The sequence below is a fragment of the Canis aureus genome, chromosome 10 (genome assembly GCF_053574225.1).
Source record: "Canis aureus isolate CA01 chromosome 10, VMU_Caureus_v.1.0, whole genome shotgun sequence".
NCBI classification, from domain to species: Eukaryota; Metazoa; Chordata; class Mammalia; order Carnivora; family Canidae; genus Canis; species Canis aureus.
Genome location: NC_135620.1, coordinates 51,439,788 through 51,456,901, shown reverse-complemented (window position 1 = coordinate 51,456,901; position 17,114 = coordinate 51,439,788). Strand labels below are relative to the sequence as shown.

General features: G+C 45.4%; 1 protein-coding gene across 3 annotated transcripts in view; it reads right to left on the bottom strand.

The window, feature by feature from the left end:
- Positions 1-17,114, bottom strand: part of ACO1 (aconitase 1) — a 59,037-nt gene that overhangs the window by 2,394 nt on the left and 39,529 nt on the right. For all 3 annotated transcript variants that reach the window (XM_077912235.1, XM_077912237.1, XM_077912236.1), the window contains 8 exons: positions 15,259-15,394; positions 14,248-14,332; positions 13,301-13,457; positions 12,098-12,222; positions 9,796-9,900; positions 8,906-9,048; positions 6,216-6,363; positions 1,860-1,982 (listed from right to left, as the gene is read on the bottom strand). In XM_077912235.1, the coding sequence (XP_077768361.1) occupies positions 1,860-1,982; positions 6,216-6,363; positions 8,906-9,048; positions 9,796-9,900; positions 12,098-12,222; positions 13,301-13,457; positions 14,248-14,332; positions 15,259-15,394 (1,022 nt within the window). The remainder of the gene's footprint in view (positions 1-1,859; positions 1,983-6,215; positions 6,364-8,905; positions 9,049-9,795; positions 9,901-12,097; positions 12,223-13,300; positions 13,458-14,247; positions 14,333-15,258; positions 15,395-17,114) is intronic.

The window sequence follows — 17,114 nt, the reverse complement described above, 5'->3', positions numbered from 1 at the left end:
TACAGAGAAAGTAAATGATGTGCTGCTTTTACAATTCCTGTTTCAAGGATCAAATTCCATTGGATACAGTCTTGGTATTGAGCTTCCTATAAAGTACGTTTTATTGGTAACCTATAACTGGCAACATATGGCAATGATCAATAAGCCAGGATACCTGATTAACTAGAACACCCCATTCTCAATATTAGTTAATTGTAATATAATATTAAGATACCCCTAAAAGGTCTCTTGACATGTAGGGTACACTTTGAAGCCCCCCTGCATCAGGATCACCTGGGGAACTTGTTAAAAATGTAGATTCTTTAGGTACTACCCCAGATATACTGCTCGGAACCTCTTGGTGGGCCACATGTGGGGAGAGGAAGCTAGGGATCCCTGGACGTTGTGAGAACCAAAGGCATAAATAAAGCTCTGGTTCTCAAACTCAGCCGCATATTAGAATCACCAGGCTTATAAAATCCCCGTGTGCAGGCCTTTCTCCCTACCAACTAAACCCCAGAGCCTCTGGGGAGGAGATCCTGGCATAAGTGTTTAAAAAAAAATCCCACAGGTATCTCCAAATTTAAGAATCATTTTATAGAGGAAGAACAGGTTCTTCCGAACAGGAGATATTCTGCATGGACTTATGTACACATATGTTCCCTTGGTGAGGGAGTGGCAGGCTTCGTAAACCACACTGGGCACGTCCCTACTCTGGGTAAGGGCTGCGCAGGGCTGCCGACCAGTCGTCTAGGCCCCTCTGCTGTGAGAACAGCCCAGCACCGCTGAGTGGCCCAGCTTCGGCAGCCGGAGCTGTTCTGCACAGGAGTCTAGACCCTGGCGGGCCCCCCGGGTGCCAGTTGTCTTACCCTCCATCGGCTCTTAGGGTTCCCCACTTGGCTGCATGCTGCGCGGGTCTCATTTCTAGAAACTATGGGCTCCCAGCCCCATCCCTAAAACTCTTTCCTCTTCTATAATTTCTCTGCTTCTTTCCAGCAGCTTCTAGAAAAGGCAGGCTTTTGATACATTACCAAGCAATCAAAGAACATTTTTTGTTCCCCCCATAGAGCAAAATGCTTGATTAAAAAAAACAAAACAAAACAACAGGTGTATTGTTCAGAGACGTCTGCGGAAACCCGGCCGGCCAGAGGGCTGCGGCCAGACCCCGCGTTCTTTACGGTACTTGTGGATGTCAGCTTACGTCGTGTTTCCCAAGGCTTAGCTTGCTGGAGCCATAAATCATCGAGATTGGCACCGGCTAAGTGATCTTACCCGCCCCCAGAATTAAAGCTGAGCAGCAGGACTCTTCCCTGCTCTGGGCCAGCAGAGGCTCAGGAGGTCAAAGCGGTCTGCTCTCCGCACGTCTCCCTGGGGACGCCCCCAGCGCCAGCCGGGCCCTGTCTACGCCCAGAGGGAGCTTCCTTGCGTGGGAGAGGCTAGCGGCCGCTCACAGGCCCAGAAAGCAGCTGCAGAGAGTCCGTCCAAAGGCCAGGCTCCTTACTCTGGCCCCTCCGCAAGCCTCCCGCAGACAACACGGGGGCAGGCCCCCTCACTGCTGGCCTGGGACAGCGGCCCGAGGACACCTCCGGTCCTCAGCCTGCATGTTAGGAAAAACCATGCAACTTTTCCCCATAAAAAAAGACTTATATACATACTTTTGAAAATGATTTCCAAGACTGCACAGGCCCTCCTCCCGACTGCTCCACAGCCACCCCAAAGATCCACGGTTGCCAGAATAAGGAGCATGTGATCTAAGGACCCAGCGCGCGCCTCGCTGACCCTTCACCACTCGAGGGAAAGCCGGATCCACCAGGCGGCAGGAGCCGAGCAAGCACCACACGCTTCCCCGAGCTTGCGTGCCGGGTCCCGCCGCCACTCACCAGGAGGAAGGGGCCCTTGGCTGCCCAGTCTCTGGAGCTGCCCGAGCCGTACTCCTTGCCCGCCAGGACGATCAGGGGAAGGCCTGCCTGCTGGTACTGCTCGGCCGCATCGAACACATCAAGCTGAGGACGAGAAAAGCAAGGTTTGCGGAGGCTGTACGGGCACAGAGCGTGGACCCAGGCCGGGGGGACTGGGTGAGAAGCACAGGGTCAGAAAGGTCTTTGGTGGCCCAAGTCAACGCAGAGCTAACAGGGAAGCGCAACCCGTCAGTGGCCTGGTTTTCACAAATTTCCAATTAACTCCATCTAGTTACCCTTGCCAATGAATTTTATATTCTTCTAACTGAAAGGCCTCATTTTTGTCCTGGTTTTAGAAAAACATTCAAATCCTAAGGCATCAAGGGGGGAAAAACCTAGACCAGATTGTTTTTCCCTCTTCTATTGATTAAACTTTTTTAAAACTTAAAAAACAGAGTCCCACCTAAACCTGGGTTTTGACTCCATTTCAGAGACTCAGTGATGGTCCCTTGTGGAGGGTAACAACCGCAAAGAAGGTGACATGTTCTGAAATTGTAGGAAATGCAGACATACATACATTTTATTCAGTCATTCATTCATCTTAGAAAGAGTGAGTGCAAGTGGGGGGAGAGGCAGAGAGAGAGAGAATCCTCAGATTCCCATGGAGCCCAGAGCCTGACGCAGGACTGGATCCCAGGACCCTGAGACTGACCTGAACAGCCGCTTGACTGATGGAGCCACCCAGGCACCCCATAATGCAAACTTTTACTAGTCACCTTTCTACAAGGAGGTCAAGGCAGAGACACTAGAAACAGCGGTGGAAGCACAAATCAATAAAGGACAAGAGAGGATTAACTAATACTTTGGTATATATGAGAACCATCTTGCACAAACAGCTTCATTTGTTTCTCACGAGAATTCTGAGTATCCTGCTGAGCCAAGACTTTACGAAGACATCTGATTATCACTGCTGGTGATATGAAACAGTTGTTTTTCCTGGTGACTTAAGTAAAAAAAAAACAAAAACAAAAACAAAAAACACAAAGAAAAGAAAAACTCCCTCAAGAGAGGGTTTCCTTCAAAAGAAGCTCTAGAAAGGTGTATAATCAACCTCTCAAGTAAGCTTTCACAAATCACCATTTCGGTGGGCTGATAGAGCCTGTGGTTAGTTCCACCTGGTGTTACCCAAATCTGGGGAGCTTATAAAGCAACGGCTCCCTGCACTCTCCCTTTCTCTTCTAAAGAACAGGACATAAAATTTCGTTGTTTCTTCCGTGAGATTGTGCCTCTGGATCTTGAGTATTATACCTACTCTGCCAGTTCTTCATTTCTCCATGTTTGTTATCACTTATCAATTTCCTGTTTTGATGGGGATTTAGTTCTTTTTAATATATTTTATTTACTTAATTATCTGAGAGAGATAGAGACAGAGAGAGTGAGCAGAAAGAGGGACAGAGGGAGAGAGATCCTGAAGCAGACACCCTGCTGAGTGCAGAGCCTGACCCAGGGCTCTGATCCTAGGACCCCAAGAGCATGACCTGAGCTGAAATCAAGAGTCAGCCCTTAAGCAACTGGGCCACCCAGGCACCCTGGGGATTTAGTTCTCTTAATTAACTACCATTCCCCTAGGTCCCCTCTCCCCAGCCTTCCAATATAATTATGTCATATATTTTGGGTAAATCAATGTTTGGTGTTTGCACTACTTTGACTATGTGAATGTTATTTATAGCTGAGTCAAGTAATGTACTCTGATTTCCTTTTCTTGATAATTAAGAAAAATTTCCACTGGAATTAATTATTTTCTTTTTGTATGTGCACTCACCTGTCTCTGTGTCCCTCCACATCAATTAACTCCCAAACGCTCTGCCTGAAGTACTATCTTCTCTAAAGACATTCAAATGTATCAGGTAGTCTGTCATTTAAAAATCTTTCCCATGGAGATACCACTCTTGGAACGTCAGTCCTCTTCTAATTTGGACTGATTCTTCTCTAGAGGTGGTACATTCCTGTTATAGAAGAATCTTCCTTCACTGGCATCCTGGGGATTCCCTGCATTTCCTTTTCCTGAATCCTACATCTTCCCCCTTTTTGGCTTATTCTCTCATTTTGGTAAAATGCATTCACCAAGGAGCTTCCTGAGACAGGGACTGAGGAGTATTTTCAAAGTTTTTAAATTGGAATGTGTTATGACTTTAACATGGGACATGGAATTCTGGGGTGCAAACCAGTTCAAGTTTCCAGTGTTGCTTTGAGCACTTCTGATCCCCAGAACATTGCACATAAGCTGTTCTCTCCTCTTTGGAAGTTTCTAGATCTTATCTTTCTCTCTGCTGTTCCTAACTTCACACCAATGCCACGTGGAGCTGTTCTTCCGTAATCATGTGGGTATTCAGCGGATGTCATGTGGAATTGGATTTCACAGTCGGAGAATTTTCCTTGTGTTACTTCCTGGATAATTTCCTTTCTTCTCTTCCCAACATCTCCAGTCAGATGCTGAGCCTCCTCATTTCAGTCTTTAATTTTCTTATATTTTCTCTAATTTTTCCTTTGTCTTTCTGTTCTATATTCCGAGAAGATTTTCTCAACTAATCAACTTTTCCTGTGAATTTTTTAGGGGCTTTTTTTTTTCTTTAACAGCGCTTCCTTTCTTTTTAAATTATTATCATTTTTTTAAGAGCCCTTTCTTGTCTTCTGATTATTCTATACCAGCAGAAAATCATTTCAACATTCTGAGAAGACAAACTTTTTGTTTTGTTTTGTTTTCTTCTACTCTTTGTATTACCTCTGTTTTCTTTCCCTACCCCACCCCCTCTTCTTTGTCTAGGTCTGTCTTTCAAGTTCAAGGCTTGGCTCAGATGTCTGTTCATCTCTGATTCTGTCTCCTTATTTAAGATGAGGCATTAAACATTGGACCAGAAGTTCTAGGTCATGGCAGGGCTTATAAATAAGCATTTACAGTCAGTATACCAGAGGCCCACCCCCAGTGTCTATAACAGCGTCTTTCCCCTGGGTCTCTTGGGCATTTCACCACCTAACTGTATCTTTTTCATTTAGTAGTTTATCATCCCTGTTCTTCACTGAACAACTATGTACTGGGCACTGATCCTGTGTTGGGTCCTGGTGATCATCTATGAAGAGTTTGCTTTCCAAAATATAATGTTACAAGTGAGGCTGTATGGGTGGTGGTAAACCACACAGACTGGAGCCAGGCTCCCTCAGTTTTGTTTTAAGATTTATTTATGTATTTTTTTGAGGGGAGGGGCAGTGGCAGAGGGAGAGACAGAAAGACTTAAGCAGACTCTGTAAAAAAAAAAAAAAAAAAAAGGCAGACTCTGTGCCTAGCACAGAGCCCATCGTGGGGCTCAATCTCACAACCCTCAGCCGAAACCAAGAGTGGGACACTCCACCAACCGAGCCACCCAGGTACCCCCAGGCTCCCTGGGTTTTCATCTCTATTTTTATTATCTCAAAAGATGAACAATTGTGGTACATACCTCAAAGGGCATTATGAGGATTAGATAAGTCAATACATGCAAAGAGCTTCGAATAGTGCCTGGGATATAGTAAGTTCCATAGAAATATTAGCTATTATTATTTTTAAGTGAGTCAGGAGTGTTATTTCTCAGGTAACTTAAACAGTTCTCAAGCAGCTTTATGGCATCTGCTGGAAAGGGAAGCGATGCCGAAGACTACTACATGTGTCAGACACCCTGCTCCATGTTCTACACATCATTCCATTTAAGCTTAAGCCTCAGAGCCTTACAAGGTAGATATTCTACTTCATAGGTCAGAAAACTGAAGCTCACTGAGGGAATTAACTTGCTGAAGGCTCCGGAGCTGGGATGTCTGACTCAAAGTGCAGGCTCTCCCCGCCTCTCACACGCCTCCCCTCTGGGAATGAACAACTCCAGATGGAACAGGCCAACTCCAGATGGCACCCATCAGGACCCAAGCAGGCTTCCACGGGCCTCTAAATTCCTTCTTTTCCTACTGGGACAGGGAATTCAATTAAATGCTAATAAAGTCATACAATAATAGCACCTGTTGATAAATAGCCTCTATCTTAACCTGGAAGCTCCCCCTCAAATACTCTGAACTGATGAAATTTCACCCAGAGGCTTTGTAAATTCAACTCCCAGGAAACGAGGCTTAGTTAGACCATAAAGTAGAATCTCTAAGCAGGAAGAGAAAGTTTTAGTTTAAAGGGCACCTCTATCAGTGATGAACTCTCTTGGACACAAGAGATAGCATGGGGCTGTGAAGAAAAAATGAGACCCAAAGGCAAGTGAGCATGTAAATACCCAACCACCCAGAGGCTGATAAAGACACAGTACTCACAATTTCTCCAGAAGGCAGATGTATAGTCTGTGGTGCCTGCTTGTTCAAAAATTTGTTTAATAAGCGAATGTTGGCGAATGTCCCCCGTGCCATTATGGCATCATTACCTCGGCGGGAGCCGTAGGAATTGAATTCTCGTGGAGTCAAGCTAATAATGCAAGCAAGAGAGGAGCTAGGTTAGTGACCGGAGCAAAGGAAAACTTAGCTTCCATCAAGAAAAGAGGAAAAAAACCACAACCTAGATATCTAAGTTTACTAAGCATTGCTCTCCAAGGCAGAAAAGCTGTTCCTGAATCTTCTGCTGAGGGGAGAGTCAGAGGTAGAGGTGGGGTAGTGGAACGGGGAAGTCAACATTCTCCCAGGGTCAACTACAGTCTTATAAATCTGTGTAGAAAAACCAGGAGGAACTCGAATGAGTATTTATTTTCCTGATTCACTAGAGTAGCCTGGAAAATCTCACAAAAGATAAAATATTAAACATGGGGAAGAAAAAGGAAACAAAGAGGAGTCAGTGTGGGCCAGTCAGGTGGAGCCAAGAATGAAGGAAACATAAAATACATTCTGTAAACTAACTGGAAGGAGGTATAAATTTGTCCTCAAGTTATCAAGAACTCAATGTATCGGGCAAGACACATGACAGGCAACATGATTTACAATTTTCATAAAATAAAAATCAGAACAGCGCCAAAGAAGCAGAAGAGCTCTTCCTGGTCCTGAAATCAAAGAAAAATCCTGTCTATGGGCCAGAGTCAAAGGATACTCTGTGATGGCAGAAACAACTTACAATTAACACTGCCATCATCACACCGGGCTGTTTCTTAAAATGTTAGGAAGTATCTGTGAGTGTTAATCTGATCTCGTGGGGAGATGTGATTTGGAGATTGAGAGAGTCTGTGAATGGGCTTTAGGAGCAGGTGAGCGTGTCTACAAACTCCTGAAATTGTATCCAGAATGTTGGGAATATGTGCATTTTCCTGGGGAGGTATGATTTTTTTTTTCCATTCAATTCCCTAAAGAGTCCATGTCTCAAAAGTGTCAACAATCACCAATCAAAAAAAGTATTCATCACTGCTCGCTTCCTTAGTTTCTTTCTCCAGCCTCATCCTCAGTTTCCCTGTTTGTTGGTGAATCCTCTTCTCCCAATCATTCATTCATTCATTCATTCAACAACTGTTTATTGAGCCAGCTATGTGCCAAGAACTGTTCTAGGGGTTTGAGGTAGATCATGGAACAAAACAGATTAAGATCTCTGCCTTTGCAGGGCTTACATTTTAAATGGTGGAGACAAAAGAAATAATCATAATTAAAAAATGAGCATCCTACATAAGTGTTACCAGACTGTGGTTAATAACTGGGGAGGGAAAAAAAAGTAGATCAAGGCGAGAAGAGCAGTATGGTGCGGGTGACCTCATGGAGAAGAGTTGAACTGGCAAAGGAGTTAGTTAGACAGATATTTTCGGGAAGAGCATCCAAGAGGAACGAACAGCCAGCTCAAGCAAAGGCTGTCAGGCTGAAGGGTATTTGGCCTTGCCTGGAACATTCGATTAAACAAAGTAGCCATTAGGGTAGCCACAGCAGAGTGGGTGAGGGGAAGAGCAGAGATTCGCTGACCCCTCTCCAACACCCCTCTCCCATTCAAAGTATAGTCACACCCCTTTAGAATCTTACTGTATGCATCTGTGTATAGAAATTCTCACATGTTTAACAGAGTAGCTTCCCCACGTTAAAAAAAAAAAAAAAATCTCGAGTTCGACTCCTGTGCATCATCTGCTCTAGAGGTGGGCTAGCTTCTGAAACTTACAGCACTTGTTCCTCTGGGGAACGTGGACTCCTCCTGCTTTGAATGTGACTAACTCTCCTGCTTTGAATGGGCCAAGGTGGGGTGGGTGAGGGGTGGGGGCAGGGGGCTGAGCAGAGCTCAGGAAATGGGGAGCTGTGAAGAAAACAGGTTAGCTGCTGGGTTAAGTGAGATGTGGCCAAGGCAGTTTTCCTCCCACTGACAAAGAAAAGAAAAAAATAAAATTAAATAAAGGAAGAAAGAAAGAAAAAATAAAGAGAAGGAAAGAAAGAATGAAAAAGATGCTGAATTTTGTTCTTAGATTCGCTCTGGGTCCCATCCCTGGGGACTCTGACTCAGGAGGTGCAGACAGGAGCCAGAAATTTATAGCTCCCCAGATGATTTTCATAGAAAGTCAGATCTGGGATGGACTCGTCACTGTGGGGGTATTAGAGGACACTAGATAATACTGGTATAGTACCCGTTCAGGTCACTCTATGACTGAAGGGTGGGTAAATGGATCTGTGGTTGGCAAACCCGCAGTAACTATGTGTCACACCCAGGAAGCGGCAGCGAACAGTGTGGGGGACATGGCAGGGGGCACCCCCACTGATGGCGGGGGGGTAGAGAGCAGAGCCTGGACTCTCTCCTTAGGCACCCTGGGGGTGGGGCCCACAGCGAGCTCTCCCGGGCCCCTGCTCAGAAGGAAGGGCCCCTCCCTCTGCTGCAGTTTCCTCGATGGAATCTCCCAAGGAGGCTGGGAAGCAGCAAACAGAAAGGGTGACTGGTTATCAAGCCTCGGGGTTCGGTGAAAAACCACAGTCTGAGTCAAAAGAGAACAGGTGAGAAGAGAAATACTGGCCGGCCTCGTTCACTCCAGTTGCCTTAGTCCTTCTCCGTCATTCACACTCACCCTCTGTTAGTTAAGTAGCGAGCGGCGGGGCTGTTCCTTGCGATATTTCCGGCCGGAGAGATGTGGTCAGTTGTTACTGAGTCCCCCAAATTGAGCAGCACGTAGGCGCCCACTATGGATTTAGGGGGCTGGACAGCCAGAGTCTAGAAAAGAACACAGCGGGTCAGTGCCGGCTCAGCTTTTCTCCAGCAAGTCACCAGGGGAGTCTCAATGTTCTCTACCTGTTCCTGGGACCCGAACTGGACGACAGCCCTTCATTGATGCACAGAAAATTCTAGGCTTTTTCATTTTATCAGGGGTGCTTAGAAAAGTGAGGTGAATTTGGTCAAAACACTCACATCCCCCCAACCCCCGAATGGAGGCAAAATACTGGGACCAAAATTCCCTCAAAAGCAGAGGGATGCAGTTGCAAATGGCCTTCCCTGTCTCCACATCCACGGAACTCAGATGCCGAGGCCAACTAGAACCTTGACTTCTACTCCCCTCCTCTTTACACCCAAGGGCACATCCAAGGGAGCACGGACTCCCTGATCATCAGTTATAGGGAAGATCTTCCTATCTTTTTAGTAGATAAAAAGTTTTTTGAGTAGAAAGTTTAAATACAGCAGGCCTGGGGATGTTTCCCTGGAACAGTCTGTCCCTCAGATTTTTCTGGGTCTACGTCCAGGCAGTTTGGGATCGCCAGGGCGTCCCTGCGCAGCCTCACAGACCGCTGCACACAGAGCCAAATACCCCAGCTTCTCAGAGCTCTCCCCGGGATCGTCTGCTCAGCTTTGCAAAGGGTTCAATGGAATGCATAGTCAAAGCAAGGGCAAAGAGTAATGAAGTAGACTTCATAAGGAAAGAAACCTTTTGAGAAACTTATTTTGTTAAAAATAAAAAAGTCATACCAAGTTTTCAAAGAATGGCGGTGACTTAATGTATGTAGATTTGGGATTCCAGCAATATAGCTTATCTGATGGGGCTGCTAAGGCATTCCAGCTTTCATTCACGGTCTTACAAAAAAAAAGATAAAAGAAAGATAAGCAAATCTAATCACATTCCATTCTAAGGAAAGCTTTTTTTTTTTTCTTTAAGATTTTTATTTATTTATTCATGAGAGATACAGAGAGAGAGGCAGACACACAGGCAGAGGGAGAAGCAGGCTCCATGCAGGGAGCTCGATGTGGGACTCAATTCCGGGACTCCAGGATCACACCCTGAGCTGAAGGCAAACACTTAACTACTGAGCCACCCAGGCGTCCCTCTAAGGAAACTTTAACATGCAAGCAGAAACTATATATTCTAAGAGTACGATAAAAACCATTCTTTGCATGATACCCTCTAGGTATGCCAAACGAAATAGAGAAAGACAAGTATGATTTCACTGATAGGTGGAATCTGAAAAACAAAACAAACAAACGAACAAAGCAGACACAGATCCATAAACACAGAGAACTAACTGATGGTTACCAGAGGGGAGGGGAGGTGCGAGGATGGGCAATAAAGGGTACAGAGGAGGGGGAGGTACAGGTTTCCAGCTGTAGAGTGAATAAGTTATGGGGATGAAAGTACAGCACAGGAAATTCAGTCAATGGTATCGTAATAGTGTCAAATGGTGACAGACGGTAGCTACACTGGGTAGTGCAGAGTTGTCCGATCATGATGCTGTACACCCGAAACCAATGTAACACTGTGTGCCAACTATACTTCAATGAAACAAAACCCAAAACAGTTCTTATTCTAGTCACAGGACAGAGTTTCTTCTTTATACTAAGACAATGTCATGCCAAATGACTTAAAAATACATGTGCACCATGATAGGCAGATTCCAAGATGGCCCCAAGGACCTGCCCCCCACCTTCTTGGCATTCACACCCTTAAGTAGTTGCCTCCTGCTAAGGGGGGGCTGAACTTAGTGATTCATTTCCAAGATTAGGTTATAAAGAAACTGCCTTCCGTCTCTTTCACCCTTTCCTGCTTGCTCTGATGGAAGCCAGTACCATGCTGTGAGCTGTGAAGGGACCCCCCCCCTTCCCGCAGCAAGGCAATGAGGGAGGCCTCCAGCTAACTGTCAGCAGGGGACCGAGGCCCTCTCTCTGACAGCCTGTGAGACACACTGTCCTGCCACCAACTGCGTGAGTGGCCATGGAAGTGGATCCTCCCCCAGATGAGCCTTCAGATGAGCTGCGGCACCAAAGGACATCTTTGCTGGAGCCCTGTGAAGGCAGAGGCACCCAGCTAAGCCACACATGGATTTCTGATCCACAGAAACCATGAGATAATAAATGCTGTTTCTAAGTTTTGGGATAATTTGTTGTACAGCAATAGATAACTCATCCATATACATAATGTAACTTATGAAATAATAATCCAGATTGTACCAAAGGGGAAATGATTTACTTTCTGAAGATTTGGGGAAGTAGATGACCAGGTCACATGGACACTGTCACATGGACAGCTTTAATACAGCTGCTATGTGTTAAAGTCAGCTTGAACTGTCTTCACGGGGCCATGACCTCCGCCTTTGGAGAAATGCATTTAACCCAATGCTCAGCAAGCTTGCTCATACCACTTCCGATGAGCAACTTGTGGGAGGGCACGGTGCATGACCCTCTTCCCCAGACAGTCGCTTTCTTATTTCAAACCCAAGTGCCCCAGTCAACACTCCTAGGGTCTACCTAACACAGAAAGCAAAGAAAAAAAATAACATCCAAGGGTCTCAGAAAACAATACAGAGCTTCAACACATTTTCTACTTGTCAAATGCATATTTTATTTCAGTAGTTTGGTACTTTTTCCTGACTGGCTTTTTAAATTTTTTTTAGCCTCCACATAATTCTGAGAGGTACATTCAACCAATTAACTCTACCTCAGTGACACTCTATGGTGACATCGGGGATCCTCCACCACAACTGACACGATACCCAGGGTGTCTGAGGCGGAAGGGGTAATGGCAAGCTGGCTAGGAATCATATACAAGCTGAGGCCTCTCTTCTTGAGGCTGCTGCCAAATCTGGGAACATTTGGGGAGTGTGGGGTATGCAAAAATATAAATCACAGAAGAAAATGACAGAACCACGTTCTAGGCCATCTAGAGAAAGAAATGCTACTTTCTTCAGTTTCCACCCCCATCAGCGTCAGGGTCTCCGACATGCCACAAAGGAATGGCTGTCCCCTGGACGCAGGAAGGCAGAGTGGGCGGGGGCCTCACCTCTATCTTCTGGTAGACCTCCTTAAACATGCCAGGGATCACGTACTGACGCTCCACCGCCTGGATCTCATCTCTCGTTGGCCAGATGTCTTTCAGAAATACCTGCTGTCCCTTTGCATTGACCCCTGGGGAAAACAAGTTTATAAGTGAGAAAAACTGCATTTAATATTCCTTTTCATGATCACATCCAGCCAGATCCCGTTCTCTGTGGTAGTAATGTTCTGTAAAGTCCATGCAAGCGCTATGTAGTGGAGCCTGAATTGCTGGCGCAAGGGGGCGTGACTTAGGCTCCTGAGAGCCCCTCGTCACAACGTTTTCGGCAACTGATCAACACACAATCTTGCTTTATGTGTGCTTCTGCTTAAAGATGCCTTATCTAATACATCTTGTGGATGAGTTAACACTGAAGTCACAGCCAACAGCACTCAATTCAGGCGTGAACAAAGTCGGCCTCCCAGGGGCACACCACACAGCCTTCTTGGGCTTATGCATACTAGACAGGATTTCGGCACTATGCCTGGGGGCTATTTTAAAAAGTGAAATCACCCAAACCACAAAAATGTAGAAAAACAGGTTTCACCCCTCTGTGCGGGGCTGTAAATGACTGTGGAGGCAAGACCAGTATTGATTTGGAGGGTAAAATACATCTTAGTGAACAGACAAATGTGCCAATATCGAATCCATATAGAATGAGGATCAAGTAGAACTCTAGTTGTGATTTCCTGAAAGTAAACTTAAGGGGCACTGTTTTCATATTATTGAATCTACTCGGAATGGAGTGAGGAGGACACAACGAGACCTCCAGAGGAAAGGAAACAGAGCATCATTTCTCTGGCTTTGGGGAAGTTGATGAGTTCCTACAGCGGCTACATTAATATACAGCTGCTATGTGTCAAAGTCAGCTTGACTAACAGTGCCTATCATTTGACAGAAGCAGGAGCCAGACAGGGAAGAACCGGGGGAGGTGCCAGGATAGCAGGCTCTCTATGACTTTTTGGATTTATTTCCTTTCCTTGTCCCCTATCCTTCGGTGGATGATTCTTGACTATTGCAGTTCCGTCTTCACCGTGTTTGGGAGAGAAAAGAACAGACTCTCCTTATCTTTGTTAGTTCTATCTTAGTTCTACTTTACTCCAGTAATATCTTCAAATTCACCGGAAAAAAAACAAACAAACAAGCATAGCTGCACAAATGCAACCTTACCCAGTGGTTCCTTCTCAAAGTCGATCCTGACGGTGCCAGCGATCGCGTACGCTATCACTAAGGGCGGGGAGGCTAGATAGTTGGCCCGGGTGTTGGGGTGGACTCGACCTTCGAAATTCCTGTTCCCAGACAGTACTCCAACAGCTACAAGGTCTCCCTGTGTCCGGCAAGAGAAAAATCAGGTCACCCAGAGAAGGGGCTGCCGAGGCTTCTCATCTTATGCCACCTGCTAAACTCTCCCATCACTGGGGATAGAGCTCCTTAACATGGCTTGCACCTGGTCCTCTGCCTGCAGGGAGAAGAGCACGCAAGGGTGTCCCTGGGGAGACATGGAGTGAAAGGACAGAGACATGTTTCTGCTCTTGAGGAAATCCGAGGTGGGCCAAAAGGCAGCACCCTGGTTACTTGGCTGCCTGGGGCCTGAGGATAGAAGGAAATGTCCAAACAGCTGAAAGCTACAGGAAGCCACACAGACCTATGTTAATTCTGTAATTCACGCGAAGCAAACCAAATACTGTTTCTCAATGCTACAGGACTTATGGAACAAAAATCAAGCCAGTGCAATGTAGTTTCGATTGCATTGTTTGCATGGAGACATGTCTGACTTTGAGCCAGTTTCAGATGACCAAGGACAAATAGTTGTGGAGCTGTCTGTCATGAAAACCAGCACTGGCTGAGCACTCATGTGCCAGGCACTCCTCAAGTTTTTTATGTGCATTATCATCTCCATGCTCCAACTCTGTGAAACAGGGACTACTATCATCTCCAATTTACCGTTGGGAAAACTGAGGCACAAGGTAGATAGCCAGTCAGCTTGCCTCCAAAGACCATACATCTAAACACAACCCCTGCTTCTCTGGACCTTCTAGAGATGAATAGCATTTCGGTCACACATTGTGTGAGAAGAGACAACAGCTCTGAAGCCCTCCGGGCTCCTCTGCAATTACCTGCGTGATGGCTTCCACCACAGCTTCGGGTAAGGGCCCACTGTTGCCAATGCAGGTCATGCAACCGTAGCCCACCACATCAAACCTAGACGCAGAGAGATAAGCACAGATGGAAAGTGACACTCAGCGAGCCCCTCTGCTGGTGACAGCTCTAGAGACCACTGATTTAAAGAGAACAGCAGTGTGGGGAATAAATTTACTACTGTTTCAATAAAGCTTTCATTCTTAGGAGCATTTTAGATTTTTTTTTTTTAATTTTAAGTACAATCTACTCCCCAACATGGGGGCTTGAACCCACAACCCCAAGGTCAAGAACCGCATGTTCTACCAACTGAGCCAGCCAGGTGGAGCATTTTAACATACTCTTCGTCCATTCTAGATCATTCAATTAGAGTCCTTTTTGAGTAAAGTGTAAAAAAGAGTCTAACTGAACGATCTAGACTTTCCAAAAGCTGAAATCACATATGCCATTTATTTTTTTCTATTCACTACTCTGATTGTATCATCCCATTGTATCACTGACTTTTAGGAGACAAATGAGTAAAATCTTTCTCAACCAAATTAGAAGTAGTGGGGAAACTGCAGGAATTGCATTTGGTAACAAATGACTCGTTTATGCCAAGGAATCAGAACGTTCTTAGCCATGGTAATTATTTTCATACCAAAGAGCAGACTCTCGGCTTTTGAGCCAATGCTAGCCCACAGCACACCTACGTCAATTGAGGAAAGGCACCCCTTCCTCTAGAAGGGTGCAGCGCCACACCAAAGCACAGGCTTGGCTTCAGCCCTGCTTTGCCCTTCAAGGGCACCCTTGTATGATGAACAACCAGCACAACTGTCAATGGGAGGCCTCTACTCTGTTGAAATGTAAGCGCTGCTCACTGTCTGACAAGACTATTTAGATACCAAGACTAATTAGATAAGCTGACACATGCTACAAGGTGATACAGTAAGAGACATCTGGGATAAAATACAACAAAAGCAATGGTGTAAAAGAAAATTCTTCCTCACCCAAGCTGGGACAGATACGGCATGACTCCGCTTTCTCGCAGGTAGTAGGTGACCACCCCACTTCCAGGAGACAGGCTAGTTTTGATGTAAGGCTTCACCGTGAGGCCAGCATTCACAGCTTTCTTTGCTAACAACCCTGTGCAATGTAAACACCGACAATGTGAGGTGGCTGCCCCTCTAGGTGCCAGGATAGCTCAGGAAAGAGCCTGCCTCTTCATTCTGCATCTCCAACCCCGATGTGACAAAGCCCCAATGGTGCTTTCTGCTCTTTCTGTCGCCTCGCAGAAATCAAAAGCTCACTGGCCCAAAGTCATCTACGCGAACGCGGTAAACTCAAAATTAGTCATGGGAATGAAGAAAAGAGATAGGCCTTTTTTTTTATAAAAGAGATAAACCTAAAAACATTTAGGAATATGTCACAGAGTAAGTTTTTTGTTTGTTTGTTTGTTTATTTGTTTCGGACGAGCTTTTAATCAGAAACATAGGCAGTGACATATGTTTGAAAAATATATATGAAACATAGAACCTTGCATTTGTAACTTGCTATGGAAAATCCATGCTAATGCAACATTAAGTTTGGGGTTTTAGAAATTTTTAAAATTTTTATTTACTTATGATAGTCACACACAGAGAGAGAGAGAGGCAGAGACATAGGCAGAGGGAGAAGCAGGCTCCATGCACCAGGAGCCCGACGCGGAATTCGATCCCGGGACTCCAGGATCGCGCCCTGGGCCAAAGGCAGGCGCCAAACCGCTGCGCCACCCAGGGATCCCAAGTTTGGGGTTTTAATTGCACAGAAGTCAGGGAATTCAGAGTTCAAGTTCCCATAGCAAGCAAGCTTTACTCCATACGTTGCATCCCAGGACCTTCCTGAGTGGGGTGACCTATTTCTTTGGTAAAATGTGGTGTAATGAAAAGTGACAGAAAAGATTTCTCCTCATGGTGACAATTCCTATCATCCCGAGCAAGATGGACAGTGGTCAATTTTAGCTACATAAACTGTACCCTTTTTGATGTACAGCAGTCCTCGGTGACCCAAATGACAAACAATGTCACTGTCATGCCTCAGTCAGGAGATCCAGGTCTTGGCAATGTGCTAACAGAGTAAGTTTTTAACTGTTGGAGGGAAAAACAATCTTCCCAATTACGTTTTATTTGGATGAAAATTTTAATTGGTTGGGCCCTTTCTTAAAGGATATGAATTGTGTGCTGGTTGGTAAGGAGTACAGTCAGTCTAGAGTAAAAATCTTGTCCCTGGGTATTTTTTTAAAGTAGAAAATCACGGGCCCCAGGCTACTGGAATTTTAGCAAATACAGAGACTACTACAGAGATATTGGGTGCTCTCTTAGGATGTATCATAGAATTTGGAAAGAAATGGGGGCGGGGGATAAAAAGGCACAAAAAGCTATAGATAAGCTGGTGACTTGTCTTAAGGAAACTCATTTGCTCCAGACAAGAAAAGCGTAGGTATCAACAGATGAGTTCTTGGACAAAGGTTTTCCCAGGGCAGCCTGGGTGGCTCAGAGGTTTAGCGCCGCCTTTGGCCCTTGGCCCCGGGGCCTGATCCTGGAGTCCTGGGATCGAGTCTTGTGTCAGGCTCCCTGCATAGAGCCTGCTTCTCCCTCTGCCTGTGTCTCTGCCTTTCTCTCTCTGGTGTCTCTCATGAATAAATAAATAAAATCTTTTTTTTTTTTTTTTAAAGGTTTTCCCTATGTACTCGTGCACTTTATAAAAAAAGAACTCTCTGATGATCTTTGGAACTCCCAAGAGTTCCTTGGGAATGATAAAAAAAAAAAAAAAAGGACACTAAACACTCTTCTATTAATAAAACTCCATATGTAAATATTAACTACTT